Source organism: Mustela erminea, chromosome 3 (assembly GCF_009829155.1).
Source record: "Mustela erminea isolate mMusErm1 chromosome 3, mMusErm1.Pri, whole genome shotgun sequence".
Taxonomy (NCBI): Eukaryota; Metazoa; Chordata; class Mammalia; order Carnivora; family Mustelidae; genus Mustela; species Mustela erminea.
Window position 1 is genome coordinate 81,243,047 of NC_045616.1, and position 26,218 is coordinate 81,269,264.

At 42.8% G+C, this 26,218-nt stretch overlaps 1 protein-coding gene across 14 annotated transcripts in view; it reads left to right on the forward strand.

The window, feature by feature from the left end:
- PPP2R2B (protein phosphatase 2 regulatory subunit Bbeta) overlaps nt 1-26,218 on the forward strand; it is a 453,582-nt gene that overhangs the window by 368,369 nt on the left and 58,995 nt on the right. For all 14 annotated transcript variants that reach the window (XM_032336262.1, XM_032336268.1, XM_032336261.1 and 11 more), the window contains one exon: nt 21,075-21,252. In XM_032336262.1, coding sequence (XP_032192153.1) covers nt 21,075-21,252 — 178 coding nt within the window. The remainder of the gene's footprint in view (nt 1-21,074; nt 21,253-26,218) is intronic.

Consider the following 26,218-nt stretch of genomic DNA (forward strand, 5'->3'; position numbering starts at 1 on the left):
CCATTTCTTCCTGCTTTAGTTTTGGAAGATTAAGAATAGTTTTTTTGTTTTGGGGTTTTGGGAGGTTTTTGTTTGTTTGTTTGTTTGTTTGTTTGTTCTTACATTTCACAGAAAACTGTTTTTCGTGTGTTGCTAGATGTAAAGTTCCCTAACAAAGTTAATTTCATTAACTAAAAAGCAGATTCATTTAAAGAAAATGTTAAACAAGTAATAGTCTGGGTAAAGGTGATAAGGTGAAAAAAAAAAGAAGAAGAAGAAGAAGAAAAGGAAGCTTTTTCAAAATGAAGATACTTAATCCTTACCCCAAAACAAATGAATTTAAGTCTTAAAGTATAGATGTGAACAATCTGTATTTTCTTTCTCTTTAAGACACGTGAGATGAAAAATCAGTTTAGGTATCTCTGAATGAGAAAATCTCCAGTTTCCTTTATGTAAATTTTTTTCGTTCAGTCAACAAACATTTGCTCAGTACCTACTATGTGTAATGCCGTCTTTCCTGGATACTGAGGATAAAATGGAAAACAATTTAGAAATACATCCTGCCTCCATGGAGCTTACGGACTAGTAGAAGCTTAAAAATATTGTGTTCCCTGATTTTTTTGCCTGCTGTAAAAGTTTCTTCTATGCTAAATCACAGCCTAAAAACATATGAAATTGTCATAACTTTGTGTACACTGGTTTGTTTCTGGCATTGAGTTTCCTGTCGGGGGGAAAATCTGAAGCCAGTCTTTATTTCTACTTCTCATACTTGACTCATTTTAAAGATCTGCATAACCCATATACTTAGGGTAACATAACTTCACTAGGGTATGCCTTGGTATTAAACTTTGTGTTTTTCTTGGATTACTATACCCTTTCCATCTTTTCAATCTTGGGTTTGAGTCTTTATTTCACAGAATTTATATAAATACATTTTAATCTTTTTTTATGTTCACTTCTTTTGATCTTTTTATAACCAACAATTATACATGCATTGGGTCCTCTTTGTTTTGTGTATATATAATTGGTTCTTCATTGATTTTTATATCTTTGTACCTTTTCATTTTGTTTTGTGTCATTTCCTCAAGCCTATAAACCATGTTGTTAAGTCTGATTTCTACTTTCTCTGTTTTACTGTGGTTGCTTCAAGGTAGCTTACTTATATCTGTAACTTTTTCTTTTCTCTTTCATTACCTTTCTGTTCTGCTAATTTGTTTCTAACCTATATCCATCAGTCCATGTCAGAAAGCCTCCCAATTGTTATTCCTACATTCACTGACCCTCCACTCCCCTCAACCCACCAACAATCTGATAACCACAAAGTACTTAGACGGAGCTTTTAAAAATGCAAATCAGATCTCTCACTCCCGTTTTAGCAGCCTCCATTGGTTTCCCTTTTCACTTAGAATGAATTCCAAAGTCCTTATCATGACTTACCCGGGCCCTGTTATTGGCTTCTTCCTGCAAATTATTTGATGATTTGCTTGTATTATTTCATTCTTTTTTTTACACTCTCAATTTCTGAGCTGTTTTTGGAAAAAGATTATTTCATAGCTATAGTATACCAATAGCACCTTGCATTTGGTAAGTGCACAACAAATATTGCCTTCCAATAGTTACATTAACTTTTTAAAGTATTTAGAATATCATTCTCTATGTAGTCCTTGACAAAAGAAGATAGAACACCCCTCGTATAAGCCAAAGAGATTGAAATGTGTCAAGAGTTTAGAGTCCATGACATGACATTTTTTTTTAATTCTGACATTGGAACATTTCAGGGCATCATTTATTTCCCTAATTCTGTGTCCATGGCTTCTAAGCTGTCAGTTTTTCCTTCAGATCACTAATTCTATCTTCTGCCTCAGTTACCCTTGCTTTTAGAGAATTAAGGTTAGATTGAAACTCATGGAGAACCTTGTTAACATCATCCCTGGTGGCTTTCACATATGCCTTAATCAATTCCATTTTATCAATTCCATCAAAGGCTTTCTCTAACCTAGCTATTGCCTGGATAATTGTTAGCCTGAATTCCCTTTCTGTCATACTGTTTATGTCCATATCCAAAAGCTGTGATGGAGAGGGCCCAGTCTCTGAATTTTTCCTCTGTTGGGCATTCCTCCTCCTAGTAATTTTGGTAAGAGATGGCTAAAGGGATATGTAGCTGAATATATCAACTGTGATGCAGGCAAGGTGCACTCTGGAACACTTTTGAGCAATTGAGCGTCCCCACCAAAAAGAAAGAAAAAAGAAAAGAGAGAGAGACAGGAAAAGACAAAAAAGAAAAGAGAAGGTCCAGCCTAAATGGGTCCCAAAGGTAAGATATTTAAAATATATATATGAAAACAGACAAACAAAAAGATCGACAAAAGTATATAACAAGGGAAAACAAACAAACAAATAAATAACCCCAAAGTGAAAATGAACCCCAAATATAAGATTTATATACTACCAGAACAAAAACAAATACACAGAAACACTGACGGAAGAAAAAGATGGGAGGGAGGTTATAAATTCTCAGTGTGGGTGAGGAAGGTTACTTTGATTCTTCCTGGATGTATCTTGATATCTTTGTTAAAGGACTCAACTTTCCTGAGATAAAGGGGGATTAAAACTGGTTTACATATACGGGTAGCATTGATTGGGGAAAGGGGATTACCTTGAAGCTTAAGTCTATAAGAATATTAATAAATAAAATAAGCAAAGTAAAAGAGAAACAGAGGTGTATGTGTTCAAAAAGTTGAGGTTAAAAGGTTATTATGAAATTTGATGTACTGAACATCTCATTTTGGTGGTAAATAGGTTAAAAGGTTACATAAAAAACAATGAAAAGAACCAGAATAGTGGGAACGAATTAAAAATAAAAGTTGTATCTTTTATTATTGTATTCAGATTGTGCTTGCATCCTGTCTCTGCTGATCCTAACCAAATGACCTTATGACTTATGTCATTTAACTTCACCGAACTTCAATGCTTTAAATATCTATAAAATATTTATAAAACAGTATCAACTGTGTGGGATTTTTGTGACACTTAAAGAAGGTAATGGCATATGGGAAATCGTATGTATTTGTAAAAGGGTCAGCAAAGTGGCAGTTTTGAAGAGGCTGGGTTCTGCAGTCATCTAATGCAAGGGTCAGGTTTGTTGAAAAATATTCCTAAAAAATCCCTTAAATCACCCATAAGGTATACAGTACATAGTTTTTATAATCTCTGTACAGAATAATAAGTGTATATAGATATGTACCATATAAAGAATAATGTATAAATAAAATCTTTAAAAAAAAAAAAAAAGCTTTAAAAGGGCACCTGGGAGGTTCAGTGGGTTAAAGCCTCTGCCTTCAACTCAGGTCGTGATCCCAGAGTCCTGGGATGGAGCCCCGCTTCAGGCTCTCTGCTTGGCAGGGAGCCTGTTTCCTCCTCTCTCTCTGCCTACTTGTGATCTCTGTCTGTCAAATAAATAAATAAAATCTTAAAAGAAGGAGAAGGAGAAGAATGTGCACTAGAAAGCTATCCAAAAAAAAAATTGAAAGGCCATTTATGAAAAACAGACAGCTCTATTTTTTTTTTAATAGGTGGGTGGGGGCTGGGGGTAAGTGGAGAGTCAGGGGGAGAGGGAAAGAGGGACTCTTAATCAGGCTCCATACCCAGTGTGGAGCCCAACACAGGACTAGATTTCACAACCCTGAGACCACGACCTGAGCCGAAAACTGAAGTCGTCCACTTAACCAACTGAGCCACCCAGGCATCCCAAGACTGCTTTAAACCCTAGTAGCTCATTCAGCATATCAAGATGCTCGGGGATGAGACCCACAGTCAGCCAGTCTAAGGAAAGCGCAGATTGACTTCCCACCTCCTACTCCTGCAGGGCTTCTCTCCACCGAGCGGAATGCAGTTGCAATAGTCAAAGTTATTTAAATATGTTTCCTTCTTTCATTTTTCTGTTTTATGCTAAGCATATATAGTTGAATCCACACATTAATGCAATTCAGTGTATAATTATTATTCCCAGATTAGATGCAAAATGCGCTCTCAGGGGAATGTGAAAGAAGTAGAAATCAGGTAGAGTAATTTGGTGTTCAACTGCAGTGATTTTCAATGAACTGCATATTTGTCCTGTTTTCCATCTGTATGATTAGTTTTCCCTTCCTTTTAACTGTTAGCTTCAGAGATTTATGGCTTTAAAGGGGGTCCCCTGCTTTGGCTATTTGAGAAAATAATTCGTATTCCTCCCTTCAGGAAAAAAAAGAAAATTAAGAGTTTATGGTGTCCTAGGAGTCAGCCTCGAAGGCTGTAAGCTCCATCCTTGCACCTTCCCCCCTGCTCTCCACCATGGTACAGGCTCACATGTTGCAAAACTCCGGGACAAAGAAGAGGTCCAGAATGAATAAGGAAATGGATGCCCACCTTACAAACTTGAGGGGAACAGATAGGATAGAGAGTTCAGTTCTAAAAGGGCAAAGCACAGTGCTGGTACATGCAGAGAGAACATCCTACCATTCATGCATAGAATATGAAAAGAGGAAGCGAATGTGTGGGAAAAAAACATGCCAGGGTCTTCGTGGGTTGAACCAGACCAGGCATAAGTCATCCAAAATAGTAGGTTGTTCAGAAGTAATTACCAGATTTTACTCAGGATAAACTCTTATTCCTAATACACTGTAACAATGTGGTCTAAAAAAAGTATGTGATTGCCACAGATAAGTCACAATTTGTAACATTGTTAGGGAATTGAGAGAAGATGGGAAGAGAGAGTTAAAAGAAATGGGTTCATTGCCTGAAGAAGATTGAAGGGCAGTTATAACAGCATTCCAAACACAGTAACTTTTCTATCCAGGGAGGAGTGGCCAGTTGTGTTTTGCTCTTGAACCAGAGACTGTTTTAGAAGTCTGAATTATAATACTAGGAGCTTTAGTCAGGAAATGATTCCAAGAAGGCTGTCAGAATAGTGCCAGGTTGAAAGAGGAAGCTAGAAAATTCGTCCTTTTCTACAGGACTCTTAAAATACCAAATTCTCCACTGGTCTGAGTATACGTGTGCATGAGGAATGGGGGATTTTTATGAACGAGCACAGTCAGCCTACGGGAGGATTTAAGAAAGGGGTCATTGGAGGTGAGGAATCGAGGTGATTATGAACATGACACATACAAGGGAAGAGATGAGATTTCTTTTTTTTTTTTTTTTAAGATTTATTTATTTGACAGAGATCACAAGTAGGCAGAGAGGCAGGTGGGGTGGGGGGAGCAAGCTCCCTGCTGAGCAGAAAGCCCGATGCAGGGCTCGATCCCAGGACCCTGGGATCATGACCTGAGCTGAAGGCAGAGGCTCAGCCCCCTGAGCCACCAGGGTGCCCGAGATGGGATTTCTTTACAAGAATTTGACTCTTCCGTTCTTCCTACCTTTCTCCCTCCTCTCCTCTGTAATAGTGACAAACACTTGGTTTGAAAGCATAATGGAGACAGGATCAGAGGGACTCTTTGGAAACCACAGTCAGACTCATGAACAGACAGAGTTACCTTTTGTTAGTGAGGAGAGGAGAAAGGGCCAGACATCCAGGGAGAAGCAGGTTAGGAGACCAGGCCACCCCAGGGATGCCTGGGTGGCTAAGTTAGTTGAACATCCCCCTCTTGGTTTCAGCTCAGGTCATGATTATCAGGGGTTATGGAGTTGAGTCTTGTGTTGGGCTCCATGCTCAGTGGAGAGCCTGCTAGAGGATTTCTCTCCCTCTACTCCTCCCCCAGCTCACATGGGAGTTGGCGGGCAGACATGCTCTCTCTCTTAAAAAAAAAAGAGAGAAAGAGAGAGAGGGAGAGACCAGATGGCCCTGGAGAGACAGAGAGAAAAGCAAAACATAGTTCCCAGGTCCCTGACAACATGCCACATCTCCAGTCCTCATATATGCCATCTCCAGTCCTGACAAGCCCCAAGCTTTTCCTGTCCTACAGTAATCCTCTTGATGGTGTTTTATAGGAGTTTTTCTAAAAAGTAAGTTTGTGGTGGTTTCTGTTTCTTGACGTCTAAACCGTCTGGACTCAATGATTTCCTGCCCCTCAATACCCCTGCCTGCCACTTTCTTCTCTTTCTCCATTCCTGTTTCGGAGTCTTGCCATTCCTTTTCTCTTGAGGTCCTAGGTGCTGCTGCTTTTCTCAAATGCACTCTTCTCTCTCTGGCCCCATTCCTTCACCTCTGTTCTTTGCCTCTCCCTGCTCTCTCTCCTTGGAACTAGCAGAACTTCTCCTCCAGAGCTCTCTCTTCCCTCACCCACTTCGTATAACAGTTCATTTTCCAGGATTATTACATTTCAAATTCAGCCCTGCTGTTGGGGAATGGAAGATCTCAGGTACCTCCCACTCTGCAGCCAAACTACAGGACACGATGCTGTGTTCTCCAGATTCTGAACTCATTCACCCATCTTCTTCGTTATACAGAAAAATCTGGTTATCCAGAGTCCATAATTCATAATTTCATACACTCACACACATACCATTTCTCCACCCCTGTATTTCACTTTTAAAAGACAGGGGTAAATCCTGGAGGAGGGGGATGAGGGAGAACTTAGGAAATCATACTCAAGTTAAAAACTCAAGTAGTGTAGAAAACCTTTGACTAGACATTCATTTATTTAAAAAAAAAAAAAAAGGAAGAAAGACCTGGGAATTTTAATTGAACACATGGTATGGACTATGAGGGAGGTAAATCAGTTTTAAACTAAAGGGGAAAACACACATGTGGTGTGAAGAATATAGGTCTGTCTATGGTCAGAACTGGTGAATGTGTTCCGTAAAGCAAAGCTTCAGCAGAGGTGAAGCAGCCCTTAGCACTGGCAGGGTATGAAGATTGGGGTCTTGGTATAATTTATTTAATGAGGCATAAGATGGGTTAAGAGCTGGTCTCAAGTGTTGCAAGTGCTTTTGTATGGAGGAAGGGGCTGGGCTGTCTCTTTGATGACCTAGAGAACTAATAGGTAGACCGTGCAAGAAAGTAGATCTGAGCTCATAGGAATGAGGAAGTTGTACTCATTAGAGCTGCTTTTTTCCCCAGAAAGAATCTTCCCAGGAAGAGTCTGGTGCAGACTGAAAAATCCTAAGAATCCTGCCCTGGCAAGACATTAGACATTGGGATTTTGCTGCTCTTTCTTTTATGCTCCAAAATTAACTCATGGTTACAGCAGCAAGTGAAATAATACTAAACTGTGGACCCACATCTCAGTGCAATTCCTGTTACTAGTTTGGTGTGTGTCTTTTCATACCTTTCTCTTTGCTTACACAAGCACATATTAACATCAGTAGATGGATAGGATTGGGTTTTGTTTTTACAAAGTTGAGACCTATACACATTACTCCGCTAAGTAATAGCAGCATCTCTTTAGGTCAATCCTTCCTTGAAGTAATGACAGATATTTTCAAGTATGGGTGTACTATCAGTTGTTAAATCATCCTTTTATTGATAGACATTTGGGTTGTTCGTAGATTTTGCCACAGTGCAGTTATAACCATCAGAGCTGCAGTAAGTGTGCACAAACATGTATTATCCCAAGCTACTGTTCCATTTTTGTAGAGTAGTATCCATTAAAGTAGGATTTGTTTACACATGAAAAGATGTGTACATTATTTTGTTTTAATACCTACTTCCAGGTCACCTTCTGGAATTTTCTTGCCATTCATAATCCAACCAGCAAGTGCCCAATTGCTCCTGTCGTTACCAGGATAGGGTATTATTAGTCATTGTAATTTTTACCCATCCAAGTAGGGCTACTACAGATGAGGGAATATAGTGTAATTGTTAAGGGTAAGGATGCTCTTGCTAGAATACAGAAGTACCTGTCTCAGCTCTAGCACATGCTACCTGTGTGACTTTAAGCAAGACACATAACTGCTTCGTGTCTCTTATCCTCCTTTGTAAAGAGATATGAATACCTACCTCATAAAATTGTTATGTGTTTTGATGAATTAATAGTGATAAACACTTAGAACAGTGAGTGGCATATAGTAAAATATTTCTAAGTAAAAATTAAAGATTAATAAGATTAAAGATTCACAAACTTAATTTGCATCTCCTTGATGACTAGTAAAGTTGGCATATTTCTATGTATTTCCTGGTCGTTTGGTTTTCACTTTCTCTCAATTTTCTCTTCATATCCTGTGCCCATATTTTTAATGAGTTGTCTTTTCACCAGTTTTTAGGAACTTTTTTTATATTTTGAATGCTGTCATTTTTGTCTTCCATAAATGATTTCCTTCCTAATTGTTTATGTAAAACATCAGCGTGTCTCTTTAAAATTAACATAAAAACCTCAGTCAGTACAGAACTATAAAAATAATTTAAAACTCGGGGCACCTGGGTGGGTCAGTTGGTTAGGCGTCTGCCTTCAGCCCAGATCATGATCCCAGGGTCCTGGGATTGAGTCCCACATCAGGCTCTCTGCTCAGTGCTTCTCCCTTACCCTCCCCCCACTTCTCATGATCTCGCTCTCTTTCTCTCTCTCACTCTCAAATAAATAAAATCTTTAAGATAATAATAATAATTTTAAACTCATATAATCTCCTACCACTAAAGGTAACCATTGTTACAAGTTTGTTGTATGGAAACCCTTCCATCTAACCCCTCAGATTCATTGGCTGCTCTCAGCCTTGGCTCTAGATATTAGTCAGTTAGGGGGCTTTTGAAGTATCATTACTTGGTTTCCACCTCACAGGCATTCTGACTTAACTGACCAGTGGTCAGGCCCAGGCATCTGTTTTTGTTTTTTTTGTTTTGTTTTTTATTTATTTATTTATTTATTTATTTATTTATTTATTTATTTGACAGACAGAGATCACAAGTAGGCAGAGAGGCAGGCAGAGAGAGAGGAGGAAGCAGGCTCCCTGCTGAGCAGAGAGCCCAATGCCGGGCTCGATCCCAGGACCCTGGGATCATGACCTGGGCCAAAGGCAGAGGCTTTAACCCACTGAGCCACCCAGGTGCCCCCAAGGCATCTGTTTTTAATAAGAAGTCTCATTCGATTCTGATATGCAGCCAGGAATGGGAACCAGGGGATGCAGTTCTGAAAGGAGATTCATAATTGTTCCTAAATCATGGTGTCATTAGTAATCACTACCGCCATCTGTTGGCGGGAGGCAGAACTGACACCATTTAGCTATTTGTATAGCTTTGTGCATATCTCTTGAAAGGCGGTGTTTCCGAGTTCTTTGTACACCTCCACGTCTTTTCAGTGTCATGACTTCTCAGATGCGACTTCCAACTCTACGATTCTTGAAGTAAATATCAGATTTGTATTTATTTTCTCGGTTCTGTATATTCTGTAGTAACAAATGACAGAAAGTGGTCTGATGCTCCTGAGGTGGTGTCTGTCTTTGGTCATCAAAGACTCAGTGATATTTATGCTAATCACTGATAGGAGAAAGTGTGTGGATGGATTTTAGAAATACTCCTATCAATAGCGGCTGAAAACCAAGACAAAAACAGTTTTGTGATTAACCAAACTAATCAGAAATTACACCCGTTTCCCATCCCATCTCCTTCTCCACCTATAAGTGTTAATTGAAATTTTCCCCTACTGAGATATTTTAAGATGTCTCCTTTTTTTCCTGCAGAATTACACAATGTGAAACATCAAGGGAAATAACAGGAAAGGCAGTGAACAGGGAAACATGCTTTGAGAAATAGCAATGTTGGCAGAAAATGGAAGTGTCTGCGAGAAAAAAAAATAAGATAAAACTGGCAGAATTACAGGCTGCTGCATGGACTGGTAATTAGATAGCGAGTTTATCTTCTGAGGGAAAGATATTTTTCCTGTCTTTTCCATAGAGAGGGCAAAAAAAGTCAAAGACACTAAAAGCATGAAATTGTTGGTCTGCCATAAAAACTATCTTTGATGCTTTGGGTTTAAAAATATATATATTAATTCCTCAGGCAGTTTTTATGGGTTGTATGTCATTCTTATACCTGGTAACAGAGGATAAGTCTTCCAAGTACATAAAAGTGTGTGTGTGTGTGTGTGTGTGTGTGTGTGTGTGTGTATTATATACATGTGTATATGTATATGAGTATTTATGTCTATATGAGTGTGTACATATATCTATACTTTTTAATTCCAAACATCTCTGTGAACAGAAACTCTTTGCTACATATTGTACAAGTTAATACTGGGTTTCTTTTTTCTATCCTAGATTTAGACATTGTGTCTGATGGGTTTCTTTAGGAGCTTGGGTTGATTTGGGGGCCAGATAGTGGTTTGTGGTTTGTGGTTGGGGGCTGTCCTGTACCTCACAGAACATTTAGCCTTGTCCTTGGCCTCCGCCCACTCGATGCCAGGAGCATACACCCAGCTGTGACAACCAAAACTATCTCCACTCTTGTCCAACAGAAAAATTGGCCACTGATTAGAGGATGCTAGAGTCCTGCTCTGGAGAGGTGAATTTTTACTACCCAATTTACTCCCCAATTCCCCAATCTACCAAATTCCCCAATCTAAATTAGAGCCCCTATTTTTTTTTTAATGAAACATTATTTTGTTTCCTCTCTTGAAACCCTGTATGTCTCCTATCACGGCAGTGACAGTTGACAGGATTATCTACCTCGAGACCTTAATGTCTTTCTTCTCTATTCTACTTTAAGTGCCGCAAATAATCTGTTTTGTTCACTCTCTACACGTACCACCGAGAGCAGTGATTGGCACTTCATAAATGTTTGTCAAATGAAAGAATATAATTCTCAGATATTTAAGAAACGGAAGCACAAAAGCCTGACTTGGTCCAAAGGGGTTTTTCCTCTAAGGCTTATTTCAATCTACATGACAAAGCCAGTAAAAGAAATCAGGGACATATTGAGGCTGTTGAAGGGTGTGATCAGGGAAATCTAAAAATTATATTATTTGGATAGGATTCCCCGGGGGTTTTGGCGGGCTGGTCTTGAGTGGCAGTTTCATTCTGGAAACAGCTCTGGTCTGTCGCGGTAAACCGGAGCCAACCTATCACTCTTGCTTTCTGAACTCCATCCACCACTGGTCCATGGAGGAAACAAGTTTTTTGACCAGGGCGAGGCTTAATGCTTCATTAATTCTCAGAAAGAACATGCCCCAGGACCAGGAAAGATGTGCCTGTGGAAAATAAACCTCGGTGTAGACAGCGCAAGAGACCTTCACGTGCTGCTTTTCATGTTTTTTAAAAAATGGAATTAAGATGCATATTTTTTAAAATGAAAAATGACTGGCATTCTTCCCACTGAAAATGGGAAGTAATTGAATTTGTTAGTGGTTTATTTTATTTGACAGTCTTTGTACATACTCGATTTGGTTTGTTACACTGAATTACCCTTTAATAATGGGTACACAGAATGCCAGACTCTGCCCCCCAGGTTGGTTTGATAATTGGATGAACGACCATATTGTTCCAGGGTTTTCATGACAATGTGGACAGAAGCTATTTGGGAAAACTCCTAACCAGAAAAGCCTTCAGCTGTTTATTTATTTATTTTTTTTTCTGGTGAAGTTAATTGCTACCCAGTGAACAATCATCCCACTAGCCACTTTTCCTTGGCAATGCCGAGTTCTGTAATCACGACTGAATTCCCTGGGTGGACAGAAAGGACGCCTAAGCCCCAGAGCCAATAGAAAAAGTCCTGAAGTCTTCCTTTAGCAGTCTCTTGAAATGGACCGTATTTCTACAATTGGTAGTTAATCGTAAGAATTCAAATAATAGCGTCCATAGTGGCTGAAGCGAGACTGCCACGTTCAAGGGCAGCTTCACAGCTTGAATGAGCGTTATGACCTCCTGTGCTTCAGCATCCACATCTAGAAAGTGGGAATAATATCAACACCTTCCTCTTAGGGTCATCGTGAAGGTTCAGTAAGAGGGTATACATTAAGTGCCCAACACTGTCCTGCCCAAAGTAGATTTTCCTTAAATGTTTTTTCCTTACTAGATAGTACGCCTCAGGCCCTGTGCTGAGTTTTCTCAAAAAAGCTACTGGGAGTTGCCAAGTGTAACATCATGCAAGGGACCGTTCAGGTGGCAAAAGGTGAAGAAATTCCCCAAGGCCATGTGGCTGGTAAATGGCTCACCCAGGATTCAAGCCCAGGTCTACTTCCAAAATTCTCTTACACCATACAATGTAGACTTGATGTTCGTGAATCCCCTAGAAGATGTCTGAAAACTTCTCTGCCTTCCTGAACATTTATATGTAGACGACTAAGCATTTTCCATCGTAATGGTAAATAATTACAGAAGATGAGTTCAGGAGTATTTTGAACGTAGGCAGTTTAAAATAAAACCATTATATCACCTTTTTCATGCATCTACTGGAATTTAAATACCACCTTAACTGGATACTCACCAATGTCCATTGAAAGCATATGGGAGCAAGTTCTTTAAAAGTCAGAACTTTATATTGCTTTTCTTCTTGAAACATGTATTTTCACTTCCCCCAAATAAATGCTAAAAGCCTTTTTTGATTGTTTCTGCAACAAAAATAGGTACCCCCCCAGAATATATGAAATTCTCTTGTAGATGTAATTGTTTCTAAAATTATTAATAGAATACAGCTGACCTGAACAACATAAACACATCATTCTGACAAATAATAATTAAACAGAAGAAGTAAAACTTTATTAGAAATTCATACTATATTGAGCTGGAGCTGGTGACATTTGTGGAGCATAGATTAAAGGCACCATCCACTTACCTCTCCCAGAAATGTTTATACCTTGGCTAGTGCGCCACAGTAGGATTGGAGATGGGTGAATGCATGTCTTCTCTGTTTTTCTTTTGCAAAGAGAGATAGGCTGTGGGTATCTCCTGAGATGATCTGCTTTCAGCAAGGAAAATATGTGGAAGTTAGATAAGGGGAAATGGTTGCCTTTTTTTTTTTTTTTTTTTTTGGTAGAGGGGGGAGGGCAATAGGATAAGAGTGAGAGAGAATACCAAGCAGGCTCCACACCCAGTGTGAGCACAAACTCTCAACCCTCAGATCAGACTTTGACCTGAGCCAAAAATCAAGAGACAGGCACTTAACTGACTGAGCCGCCCAGTTGCCCAAATGGTCACCTTGAAAACTGTTCCATATAGTTGTTGGGAAGCCATCACATACTCCTGTTTAAGGATGGCTGCTCTGCCACAAAGCTATATGGTTTGGGAACAAGGATACTTACAGGAGGACCCAGTGGCTCGCCCATTTTCAGGCTGACCTACTCGGTCTTCCTTGACACTGAAGAAGTCTGGCTTTATCCTAAACTCACAGTAATTGTCATTGGAGAGCGTGAAGGATTTCCTTGAAGAAAGCCCAGAGAGACGCTTGGTGGCAAACTTGAAGTGAGGCTTGCATCCATGACTTCCTAGGTTCTCCACCTGCCTAACCATTTATTGCTTCTGGATGGAAGAGTAAAATCACCCCAGATTCTCCACCCAGCCTTACACCTGTGGTCCCGAGCACCAGGGGCATGGTTTCCTTGCACCAAGGAGGAGGTAGGCAGCTCTCCTCTCTTTCTTTCCCATGTTGAACAGCCACGGTTTCAGCTTCCCCGAAGGGCTTGTCAGGAGCAATGAGAAAGGGTAGGTGGTTGTGTTTTATCTGCCTCCAGAAAGAATCCTAAGAACCCTCTGTGTGCTAACTGCCTGGTATGTGATAATGTTTATTGAAGGTTCTGTCTGGGCCCAGTATGTGGTCATGATATTGCTCTGTGTCCTCCATGAGTGCGGACATGGAGCACGTAACCCATGACTGTCCTTTGGCCTATCAGTCCCAATATGAAGTGTTGGTATCTCAGTATCTCCACTATTGGGAGAGTGGTGGGGAGCATGGGTTGAACAACGAGAAGGAGCTATGGAACAAGCATGGAGGGAAACTGATAGCAGTTTTCTCAAAAGGCCCCATAATGCCAATTATGTCATGTGTACTTAACCAAGGGTGTTCAAATGCGTGCCTGCTGGACTCCAAAATACTTGACCCGAGCTTACCGACCAGCTGAAATCCATTCACATCCTTCCACACCTGACTCTCTCTCTCTCTCTCTCTCTTCCTTCCCCACGGCTCCATCTTCTTTCTGTTCTGTAGCTCCTCTCGGGCCATCTCTGCTCTCTGAGCCTTGCCTCGAGTCTGTCAGCTTGCTGGGGCCCCGGAGGTTGCCATGGTCAACACAGCTGTTGTTTTTTCTCTGTAAAGAGTCGGTGCTCAAAGGCACGGGGGTCCTCACCTCTAGCCTCTTCCTGCTGTGCGTTTTCACAGATGTCGTTTCAAGTGGGGGCCGCAGGGGCTGCAGGATTCTGCACAGCTTCCCCTGTGTGTCTCTGAAGGGGGGCTTCGTGACCCGCCGACACCCGCCTCGGTGCCATGGAAGATTGTGAAGAATCGCCCGCATGGTCGCCAAATAAGCCCAATGACAGCAACATTCATTTTGTTAGTAAATGGGTTCTGGGGACTGAAAGATGATCTTGTATGTTCCAAGAGGAGGGACAGGAAAGATAATGAGAAAGGAGCCGAGGCAGGAAGAGTAAAGGCCAGGTGGGGAGAGACGGAAGGAGTGGTGAGGGGAGAGAGCGAGCAAGGAGTTTCTGAGCAGGAAGGCGAGCGTGTTGGACGGCCCCCCGAGTCTCCTTCAGCCTCCCAGTCACATCTGTGATGCAGCACGGACTACTGACCCCGCGTCTCCCTTACAGACTCCTCTCCAGCCACAAAGATCCCTTGCTGTTCCTCCGGTACTGTAACCTCAAGTGCCAACGTCACACTTCCCCCCCTTCCCTCATGGGCTCCAACTTTCACACCTGCTCTTCCCTCTGCCGGGAATGCTGTTCCCCAGTCAGCCGTCAGCTCCCTCCCGCACTGCATTCTGGTCTTCCCTCAAAAGCCACTCCCCATCCACACCCACCCCCTTCCCCAGTTCAGGCACTCTTCATGTCTCATACAGAGGGGGGACTTGAGCCCATCGTTAAGTCACGGCCACCGCCCCCCGCCCAGAAACACGTGGAGTCACACAGTGGTGTACATGTTCTTCATTTTCCATTTTCTCCTGTCTGAGCTTCTGCATGGGCTGGTCCCTCTGAGTACAGCATACCCCCTCCCTTCTCCGCCCCCCATTCTGCCTGATGGAGTCCTGCAAAGCCCTTTGCACCCTGCCCGGTTTCATAACCCTCTCCCTCTGAGGTCTCCCTTGACCTCCCCAGGTGGACACAGAGCCCATTTGGCCAACACAGCCTGGGCGGTGCCTGGTGGCCTCCATCACAGCACAGATCTCCTACCCTGAAATGTCTCTTTACTTGTTTCAGTCCCACACACCCCACTGTGCTCTTCCAGGGCCCAGAATCGAAATTGACCGACGGCTTAGACTCCCGGAGTCAAGCGTGCCAGCCATGCCTACCAGCTGTGTGACTTGCCAGAAATTCCTTAACCTTTCTGGCCTCAGTTGCCTCCTCTGTGCAACAGGGATCGTAATATCTACCAAGCTAAATCATAGAGTACTCATGAGAATTCAGTGATGAGTTGCTGAAATGTTTAAAACCTGCTAAGCAGTCAGCTGGGTGAGGAGACAGTGAGGACGTGTGAAATCCGAGGTGGAGTGCGTGGACGGCCTCTCTCAGGGGGTGTTATTGAACAAAGACCTCAGCGATGAGGAGGAGGCAGCCGTGTGGTTCTTTGGGCTCTTTGCACCGCCCTAATATTACAGGTGAGAGCTCTGTCAGCTTTCAGCAGGTTGCACTCTGAGACTGATCTCTTGGGACGTGGCACCCTCTTCAGCTCATCTTCTAATACAATGCTGGCTGTCTTGCCAAGTGGGCTGATGTGCTCCTCCTCCGGAACTAGGCTCGGGGCGATGAGGGGAAATGGAATGCAAGTGCAGGAGGAGGAGGCACCTGGGGGAGGGTTTGAAGGGCATCCCGCAGCCCTCTGGGGCCTGGGGATGCTCTTCTCATTTCGAGCACAAGGCAGCCTGGTCTCAGCTGATTTGAGCGTCACCCACCATGGCCAGCATGCCTCGGAAAAGAGACTTTGACCTACAAGCTAAAGGTCTTGGCTTGTCCAGTTTTTGTCCTGACACTTGGCAGAAAGGGGGCTCTGGTCCTATGAAAACAGTTTGGGCACATGGTTTGGGGGCAGATGAAGCTCTGGGATGGGAGGGAGAAACCCAGACTGTGCTGGCAGCCCCTCTCTGGGTGACTGGACAAGGCACTTCACCTCAGCAGGTCCTGATTCCCTCACCTGCACGTGGTAGGTACTGCCTGGGCCAGTTGTTTTCACACTTGCCTTATTCACAGAAATACTTATATAAGCAAGATATGATTGGGAATCCCAACGGACTGTCAAGAGTGATGAAGGAGGTAAAACCTAGACAGCCAGGGCTCTCATTAAATTCCCATTCCCCTCCTGCGTGCACACACACACGCGGCCACACACATGTGCACACACATGCGTGCACACACACAGGATGGTCCTTGGGAAAGGCTCTAAGCACCCTTCCAAGATTCATTGTTCCATGAGTCACTGTCATGTCACCATAGCACAGAGTCCTTCCAGAATATTAGGCTGAACCATACACAGTTATGGAGATTTGATTATTTTTGACCTGCAAAAATGACAATTTCTTATTTCTGCAGTAGTGTGCTCACTTGGGAACCACACTGCCTTGGTTCAGCCCCTCGGCTTACTGTCCATGTGACATTGGACGGGATACTTTAGCTCCCTGAACCTTCCCTAGGAAATGGGTGAACAGAAGAATCTTCCCCGGGGCCTCTGTCCCGAGAAGGCAGAGGGTTGAATGAAGCAGAGCCCTGGACTTGGGGCGGGGGTGGGGATGGGGGTGCTCTAACACAGTGACTGGCACAGGACACAGAAGCGCTCCATGAATGTCATACAGAGAAAGCCCTGACGAGTGCCAGTGGGTCCGACTCAGAGCGCAGTGCCTGGCTCCTCTCCCTGTCTGGCCCAGAAGGCACTAGGTAGCCAGAGCAGTTGGCAAGCATGATCCCAATGGGGCTTCCTGATGGGCTTGCCGTCCGGCTTGAACCAGACCTCTTCCTTCCCGTGAGGGGCATCATCAGGCAGTGGCCAGGCCTTGCCCCGGGCATGGGAATGGTGCCAGACTAGCTTGAATGATATTCTTCCCTCTGCCTTATCTGGGGGAAGCATCAGAGGCTCCCTCCCCAGACACCTCCGCAGAGCCTTCCCCATTAAGTGGTACATCATGGAATATGTCAGCCTGAATTAGCAGGCAGCCCCGTCACGTTAAGCTGACGCTCTGGGCTGGCAGTTCCCACTTTGTAATGCCTCTTGATCCCGGCTGTCACGCTCCCTCCCTGTCACCACAGCCACGGGAAGCCTCTGCAGACAATGTGCTGTAATGAAGGAGGCTGAGCGGACGACGGGAGGAGGAGCCACGGGAAGTCCTTGCAGATTCCATTTCTTCTGTGGCCCTGGGAAGCCCGCTTTGAGCTCTGCTACATCTGGGGGTGGGGGGCGGGCAGAAGAAGCACAGGTAGCCCTCCAAAGCACCAGGTGGGGAGCTCCTTTATGACACACTACAAAAGCGTGGCATGTGTTTTTGAAGGCACACAGAGTCGTCCCCCCCCCCCATTCAAATACCAGGAACACCTACAACATCATATTGAGGTTGCTAGAGGCAGCTTAACTGTAAACCTCGTGGACTACCACTACAGTTACTACTATCAGTAACGCTGTCAGTTCCACAAATACTAGTGCTGTGTATGCATGCCACATCTGGACCATTCATCACTTTCTGTCACGTATGATACATGAGTGTGGTGGGAGACGGTGGAAGGAACACCAGCTCTGCAGTCAAGTAGGCTCTCGTATTAAATTCTGAAAATGCCTGAGAGCCCCCACAGCCTCCTCTAGCGGGGCAGCCCTGGGCCAGTGACTTCAACTCTCCGAACCTGAGCTTTCTCCTTGTAATAGTACTCCCACTAGTACCTATTTCACAGAGCTGGCGAAAGGATTCCCAGGAAAGATGTATGAAGAATGATTGACACAGAGGAGTAAATGCCCAATAACTATTTGCGAGGAGAGTTCCCAAGAGCAGAGACACTTTTTTAAATCCATTACAAAGTCTTGACTTGGATGCACCCTTCACTGGTGTTGATAGTGTACCCTCTTCCTTGCCAACTTTTTACTTCATTTGTCCTCTAACTTGTACTCCACCGCACATCAGGAATGATCGCATCGAAAGTTTGATCATACCACAGTCATTGAAAGTCTTTTCATTTGTGCTCATTTCTCTAAAGATAATAGCAAAAATCTTTTGGAGGTGGGGGGCTTGCCTGTGACCTCTCCTGTTACTTCATCTCTTGCCAAGGTTCCCATCACTCCCTCTATCTCACCCACATTGACCTATCAGCCCTTCATTCCTGTCCTACCCCCACCACAGGACCTTTGCATGGGCTATTTTCTCCAGCTGGAACATTCTTCTCTCCCCTCCTGGGCTAGTAAACATCTTCTCATCCTTCACAGTTATCCATCCCAAACTTCCTTAGCATCAGCTCTCCAGAACTCTCTGGCCATTTTAGACCCCCCCTTGCATGCTATTCTCTCCTTTGGGACACTTACTGCATTTTATTATAGCATGACTTTGTATTTACCTCCTCCATCTAGACCAGCTGGATGAAGGCAGGAAGTGTCTGGTTTTGCTCACCAGTTGGATCCCACCCCACCCCCAACCCGGCCCTTGCAGTCAAATGCTCTACCACTGCCCCCAGGACCTTGTATATAGCCTAATAAATGTCTTTCAAGGGCGAGAAGGAGGGAGAACAAGAGGATATATTATCTCCACAGATCCCAACTACCCTTCCTGATAACTAGAGGTATTACTGTTAATCACCCACGGTCACACAGCCTTTAGGCATGCCATGAATCTGTGATGAGGTCTTATAGTTCTTATAAGTCCTTACCATTCCTGAGCTTATGCTCTAAAACCATCATCCATAATTGGAGGGGGGGGCTCACAAAGACTTGCCCTCCCCTCCCTTTCCTGGTGGTCGGAGGATTCCTAGCTCTTCCTACATCCACGCCGCCTGTCTAGCACCACAGCAATAGAGTGCTCTGATTCTTCTTTTTTTTTTTCTTTTTTTAAAGATTTTATTTATTTATTTCACAGAGATCACATCATTTATTTATTTCACCACCAGAGATCACAAGTAGGCAGAGAGGCAGGCAGAGAGAGGAGGAAGCAGGCTCCCTGCTGAGCATAGAGTCCATGATCCCTGGACCCTGGGATCATGACCTGAGCTGAAGGCAGAGGCTTTAACCCACTGAGCCACCCAGGCGCCCCTACTCTGATTCTTCTGAATTATTTATCTGATTTTAAAACTCTTCAAAAGTTTGAAGGAGCTAAGCTCCTCCAAGACTGAACTGGGAGAATTCTGTTTTATAAAATGTTACATTGTTGAGATGAGTATACTTCACAAAATGTAACCTTTGTTTCTGCCCTCTTCCCCTCACCCCCCTGGGCTGAAACAAATCCAGAACTGAAGTCTTAATTGAGCACCTGCAAACGAATCAATCAGCAAGTCCGCTCAGTTGCAAGAGATGACTTCCTTGAAAGGGAAATCGTTTTGGTCCTTTTACTTTCTTGTTTCTGGTAAAGGATCACATCTGTGTTTTGTGTTTGTTTTGTTTTGTTTTTAGTCTGCCCCCTGTCAGGCACTGGTAGGTTCTCTCTCACTTTCTCAGGAGCCAGTTCACCCGGGTGTAGTCAGAAGTGCCCTTGAATTCAAAGAGGGAGTCAAAAGAGCATTGCGTCTTTGTTCATATTTGCCAGGAAGAGCTTCGTGTGTTGAAATTGATGTTACCGCCTGATTCTTTGACCTATGGGGAAGAAGACATTTGCTCAAATATTCTTATTCACTCATTCAACAAATAATCACTGAGTATACTTTATATATCAGTAAGATGACCATATACTTTATTGTCCAAACTAGGACAGTTTTGATGTGGAAGTGGATATTATGGTACATGAAGACAACAGGTATAAACCAAGATTTTCCCAGGTAAAACAGGATGTCAATGAGTGCTCTATATGCTAATGGCTGAATTTGGGCTCTTAGAATCTTAGGTGGCGATATATTTTCCCAAAATGCCCTTAAAGATTGGAGAAAAAGCCAGGATGGGGTCTAGACCTCCTAAGATCTGTGGTATAAATGTAGATCAAAGTTGAACTAGATATTTCTGAAACTTGCCCACAACTTCCTTATTTATTTATTTATTTATTTATTGGTAATTTTTTTTCAGTGTTCCAAGATTCATTGTTTATGCACCACACCTAGTGCTCCATGCAATACATGCCCTCCTTAATACCCACCACCAGGCTGACCCATCCCCCCCACTCTCCTCCCCTCCAGAACCCTCAGTCTGTTTCTCAGAATCCACAGTCTCTCATGGCTCATCTCCCCCTCTGATTTCCCGTAACTCACTTCTCCTCTCCTTCACTTACTCCACAAGTAAGTGAAGCCATATGATAATTGACAACTTCCTTTTTAAACTACACTTCTTCTTTTTTTTTTTAAGATTTTATTTATTGATTTGACCGAGACACAACAAGAGAGGGAACAGAAGCAGGGGGAGAGGGAGAGGAAAGAAACAGGCTTCCCGCTAAACAGGGAGCCGGATGTGGGCTCGATCCCAGGACCCTGGAATCATGACCTGAGCCAAAGGCAGACGCTTAACGACTGAGCCACCCAGGTGCTCCACTGTACTTCTTTTTGAAACAAACAAGCGAGCAGCTTAGAGCAACAGCTCTGGGAGCTAAGGACAGCACTGTAGATTCTCAGTTCAGTGACCCTAGGATGAGGCCCCCTAGAGCAGCCAGGGAAAAACGCTCAGAGCCTATAAAGGGTAAAATTGCCCATGAGGGCTAAGTGATGGTGACGTCTTTTGAGAAGGATGTAAAACTGAAAGGAATAGACCAAAAATAAACAAATAAATAAATAAAACTAAAAGCAGCAGATGAGACAGAAACCTGGGATTTATCAGTCTACTTCTCTAACTTCAAGTTTTTAACTGTGGTCATGATTTTGTGTGAATGGTGAAAGACATAAATGTGCACACGTTTTTGTGAAGAGCTTTGGTTCTGAAGTGATCTGTTTCTCTTTCATCCCAGGTGCCTGTCCTGAGACCCATGGACCTGATGGTGGAGGCCACCCCGCGAAGAGTATTTGCCAACGCACACACATATCACATCAACTCTATATCAGTCAACAGCGACTATGAGACCTACATGTCAGCTGATGACCTGAGGATTAATCTCTGGAACTTTGAAATAACCAATCAAAGTTTTAGTATCCTTTCTTGGGGGCCAATAACCAGGTGGCTTGAATCCTAAGTATTCAGGTATGATCAGGCTTGGGGGGAAGTAGAAGAGAAAGAAGCCATCGCTACCACTGCTCCTAGCAGTTGTGGAGGGCTGTTCCCTTTTCATTTGTGTCGGCATCCATCCTTCTTCCTAACAAACTTAGAGAAGTATAGAATTACTGACGTAGCAGTCCAGCGCTGTCTCTGGGTTGGAACTTGGAGTCAGTTCGTTGGCATAAAAACATTCGTGTGTCGTGAACTCAAGTCAGTTGCAACTTTATCAACTATAAGATAAGACCCCAGAATTCAGTTAGGGTTCCTTCCTCTTGTGAAAGGATTTGTAAATGGCCTCTATGGGCAGCAGGTACTTGTGAGATGGTTTTCGTTTTATCAACATGGTAAAATAATACTGGCTGCCATTTATTGAATTTGAAGCACTACAATAGGAGCTTCATGCGTTGACTCTCATTTTGAGAAGTGCATATATTGTAATTTTACAGATTGATGAATTTCCACAGAGCACACCTGTATAACCAGCATCCAGATCAAGAAAAAAACTGTGTTAGCAATCCTCACGTCCCCATCATGCTTCCTTCTAGTCCCCATACACCAAAGGTATATTTGATATAACAACCCCCTAATGTAAATATTACTGTCCCCTATTTAGTTAAAATCCAACAACATCAAGAAAATTGTTGAGTGAGCGTCTGAGCCAACATTCTAATACCATTACAATGAGTCTCTGTTTCATAATATGGGTCATTTATTCCCTACCTTTCCTGTGGTCCATCCCTCCACAACCCTGACTCCTCACTTGAATTCCCATTCTCAAGTAATGATTTCTCTATCCAGGCTGCTGAGCACCTGACCTGGGAGTCAGTATGGATTTTTTTTTTTCTCACTCACCAACCTCCCTACCCCCAACCCAATCTATGAGTCCCACTAGTGCTTACTCTGAAGTATATCTCAGACCAGCTCCTTGTTCTCTTTCCCTCTCCACTCCTGCTACCCTACATGAGCATAGGCCACTATCCCTTCCTCTATGTGACTATAGTAATCTCCTGTTTAGTCACCTTTTTTTTCTTGATCTTCTACATAGTTCATGTTCCCATAAAAGAGTGGACCTTTCAGTATTTAATTCAGATTTCATTCTTCCCCTGCTTAAGACACTCTAATAACTTCCCAGTGGATTTAGAATAAAACCCAAGTTCTTTACCTTGAACTATAAGATTCTCTATGGCCTGGTCCCTGCCTCCCTCTTTGATATCCTGTCATATCACTCTCCCCAAATTCACTCTGCTTCAGCCAACTCATCTCTTTTCTGTTCCTGGATAAACCTTGTTCTTATGTCTCTTCTTTGTATTTGCTGTCCCCTCTTTCTGGAATACTCTGTCCCCAGAGTTAACATGGCTAACTACATCCCATCCTTCACATTTCAAACTCATGGCACCTCCTCAGTGGCCCTTTTCCCATTAACTACCAAGTAGCCACCAATAGCCTTCTATCCCTCTTATCTTCACAGTACATATCACTATTTGAAATTGGGTGCGTGTGTGTATTTTGGATTTCCCCATGTTTAAGTGTAAATTCTATGAGAGAAGGGCCTTTATATGATCCATTCCTGTATCTGAGTACCTAGAACATTCTGAGATACAGAAAATGCCATTTTGATTAGCCAGGGTAAGTTTGAAGTGTGATAGATCACTGAAACAGAACTATCCAGTAGACAGTTGATTGCTTTTTTTTTTTAAGATTTACTTAGAAAGAATGAGCTAGGGGAGGGGCAGAGGGAGAGGAACAAGCAGACTCCCTACTGAGCAGGAGCCTGACCCAGAGCTCAATCTCACAACCCTGGGATTGTCACCTTAGCTGAAACCAAGAGTCAGATGCTTAACTGACTGAGCCGCCCAAGTGCCCCAGTGATCATGAAATTTAAGCTGGAAATTTCACTTAAAGAGTATGTTCGTTATAGTAAAGCTATGAATCTTTTGATAAAAATAGACTACATAGTGTCTCAAACACAAAGAGGATGATTTCTCTTATAAAGTCCATTATGATCATCCCCACCAAAAAGCAACCTCCTCCAAACTGAATCAAAGAAATAGGTCCTTCCATCTTGCAGCTCCCCACTGTCACCAGCCTGACCTGCAGTCAAGACAACAAAAGGAAATATTGTAGAGAACCCCACACAGGAGGCTCTTTTGGGCCAGGCCCTCAAATAGCATGAATCCCATTGGTTAGAAGTCAGTCACATGTCTACCTCTAACTGCAAAGCACGCTGGGAAATGTAGTGTAGCTATGTGTGTTTAAAAAATATATATATTGACCCGGTTTTGGTACACAGTTAGCTAGTCTCCACCACAGAAAAGTGCTTGATAGTTGTCCAAGGCTTTTTTTCCCTTACGTCTTTATTTAAATAGCAGTGAACTTACAGTGTTATATTAGTTTCAGCTGTACAATATGGTGATTCAACACTTGCATAAGTCACCCAGTGCTCATCACGACCCTCCTTAATGTCTATCACCTATTCCACCCTCCAGTAACCATTACTTTGTTCTCTATATGGAAGAGTCTGTTTCTTGGTTTGCCAAGGTTTTCTAAGAAAGGCAGTTTAAGCAAGCAATGGCAGTGATGGAGGCACTAAGACCTGATCCTCAGGACCATGACTGACACCTCCTGTTGGTTACAGAGCAGACTCTACCTACTATCTGATCCTCAGAAGGTCTGCCTACAGATTTTGTCTGGAAGTTCAGCCACAAATAGGATGAATGTGGGTTGTGGTTCCTCTCTCCCTTTACACCTTTTCCAAGAGCCAGGAATCTGCTTGGTCTCAGCTGCTATCTCTCTGAGCGCCTGCTGTCCCCTGTCTAGGTGACATGTTTTCTGGATTTGCCTCTAGGCCTTCAAGAGGGAAGGGGGTTTCTTTAGGCATTTGGGGAGACAGATGCCTTGGGGAGAATGCAAAGGGGAAATATTAATAGCACAATTTAGGTTATATTCTGCAGATGTGTGACAGCCTGCCAGATGCCGGCATCAAATGAGACTGTGCCACTCACCCTGAAAGCAGCCATATGTAAAATCATCATCGTCATCATGAGGATGATGATCACTGGTATCTATTCAGTTCTTTTCAACCACACCGCCTTAAGTGCTGAGCTGACGGTACAAACTGGGACCCTTTTGCCTCTTGTCACTGACGTGTAGCCACCTCTGGGGGAGGATGCAGCCAGCTTTCAAAACACCCTCGGAAAAACACCAGCCAGCAGGCAGCTCTTATTAAATCACACAGTGTTTAGTGCCATTTCCGTGATGCCTCTTATCCACTGCGGAGGCTGGAAAACGTGGTTCAGGTTAGAATGCTAGGGGTTCCCAGAGCACAGTAGGAGTACAACGGGGTTGGTAGTGAAGGGGCTTCTAAGCATGATGGGGCCTTTCTTTGTTTTCAGAATTAGCATTTACGACCGTGACGACTAGAAAAATAGAACTATCATATCAGTCTGATGATTTCATAGATCCTGAAAAATCCACTTAAGTTACAGAGGAAGTATATGTGAAGAAAAGTGAATAGTAAGACAAACGGTCTTGCAGTCTGGTTAAAAAATAGTCATGACTTCCCCTGCCTGGCATTTGGTGTGACACTGGCATTATGGTTGAGAACACAGGCTGTGGAGTCCTAAAAGTTCTAGAAGCTCTCAAAGTCCTAAAGTTCACTCTCAGCTATACCACTTGCTGAGTATGGAAGCTTTAACATGGTTCTTAATTTATCCGGCCCTCTGTTTCATGATCTTTAGAGAGGAGCTTTATCAGAGAGGATTGTGAGAACTTTTTAAAAGATTATATTTTATTTATTTATATTTAAAAGATTTATATGTTTAATATGTGTATGTGGATAAATTTTATAAATACAATTGACCCTTCAACAGCAGGGGTTTGAACTACACCAGTCCACTTACACACTGATTTTTTTTTTTTTGATAAATGCAGTACAGTACTATAAATGTATTTTTCTCTTCCTTATGATAGTCTTAATAATGTTCTCTTTTCTCCAGCTTGCTTTATTATAAAAATATAGTTTATAATTATATATAGCATACAAAATATGTGTTAATCAATTTAGGCTATCAGTAAGGTTTCTGGTCAACAGTAAGGTATTCGTCATTAAGATTTAAGGGAGCCAAAATTTACCTGTGGATTTTTGATAACACGGGTGTCTCTGGCCCTAGTCCCCACATTGTTCAAGGGTCAACTGCATATAAAATATATCCATATATGTGTATATACCTATATATGTATGTACATATATGGACACATATAATGCTAGTACATAGATGCACACAGAAACATACATGCTTAGGTCAGTGCCCTGCTAAATGAGCAATCAGCAGGTTTCAAAACAAGGATGATCATCATGGGAAGAACAAGGAAACTAAAAAAGTTGAATGATAGTATAGTGGATTCTATTCTGCTTCATTCATTGTCTGGTCTTCTCCATTCTAGACTCTTCCTTCGGTTTTGCAGTTGGATGCTCTTTTCAAGATGTTGCTCATTCTACTCTAGATCCACATGCTTGCAGGATCTCCAAGGCCCAGGGCCTTGTGCTTAATACCAGATCATATTGTATCATTCCTGGCCTCATGACAGCTTGAATCCTCTCCCTTCCCTCCATAGCCAATCTGTCTTTGTCTTATATAACAGGTTCTGTCTTGAAATGGTCAGACTGTATGGCCTTAATGGGTTAACTACTTTAGGATAATAATAACAACTCATTGGTAGGGTAGTGATTTCTAAGGCAAGAAGCAACCCTAATTTTCAAATTAGTTTTCTGTGGTATACTTCAGATACTTAGAACTCTTTCCTCAAGATTAAGAATGAGTTCACCAGTCCTTTACTAGTCCAATATGGGACCTATTAATAGGCTCCTGTCAAGTAAAAGTAAAGAGACAGCCTTCAACA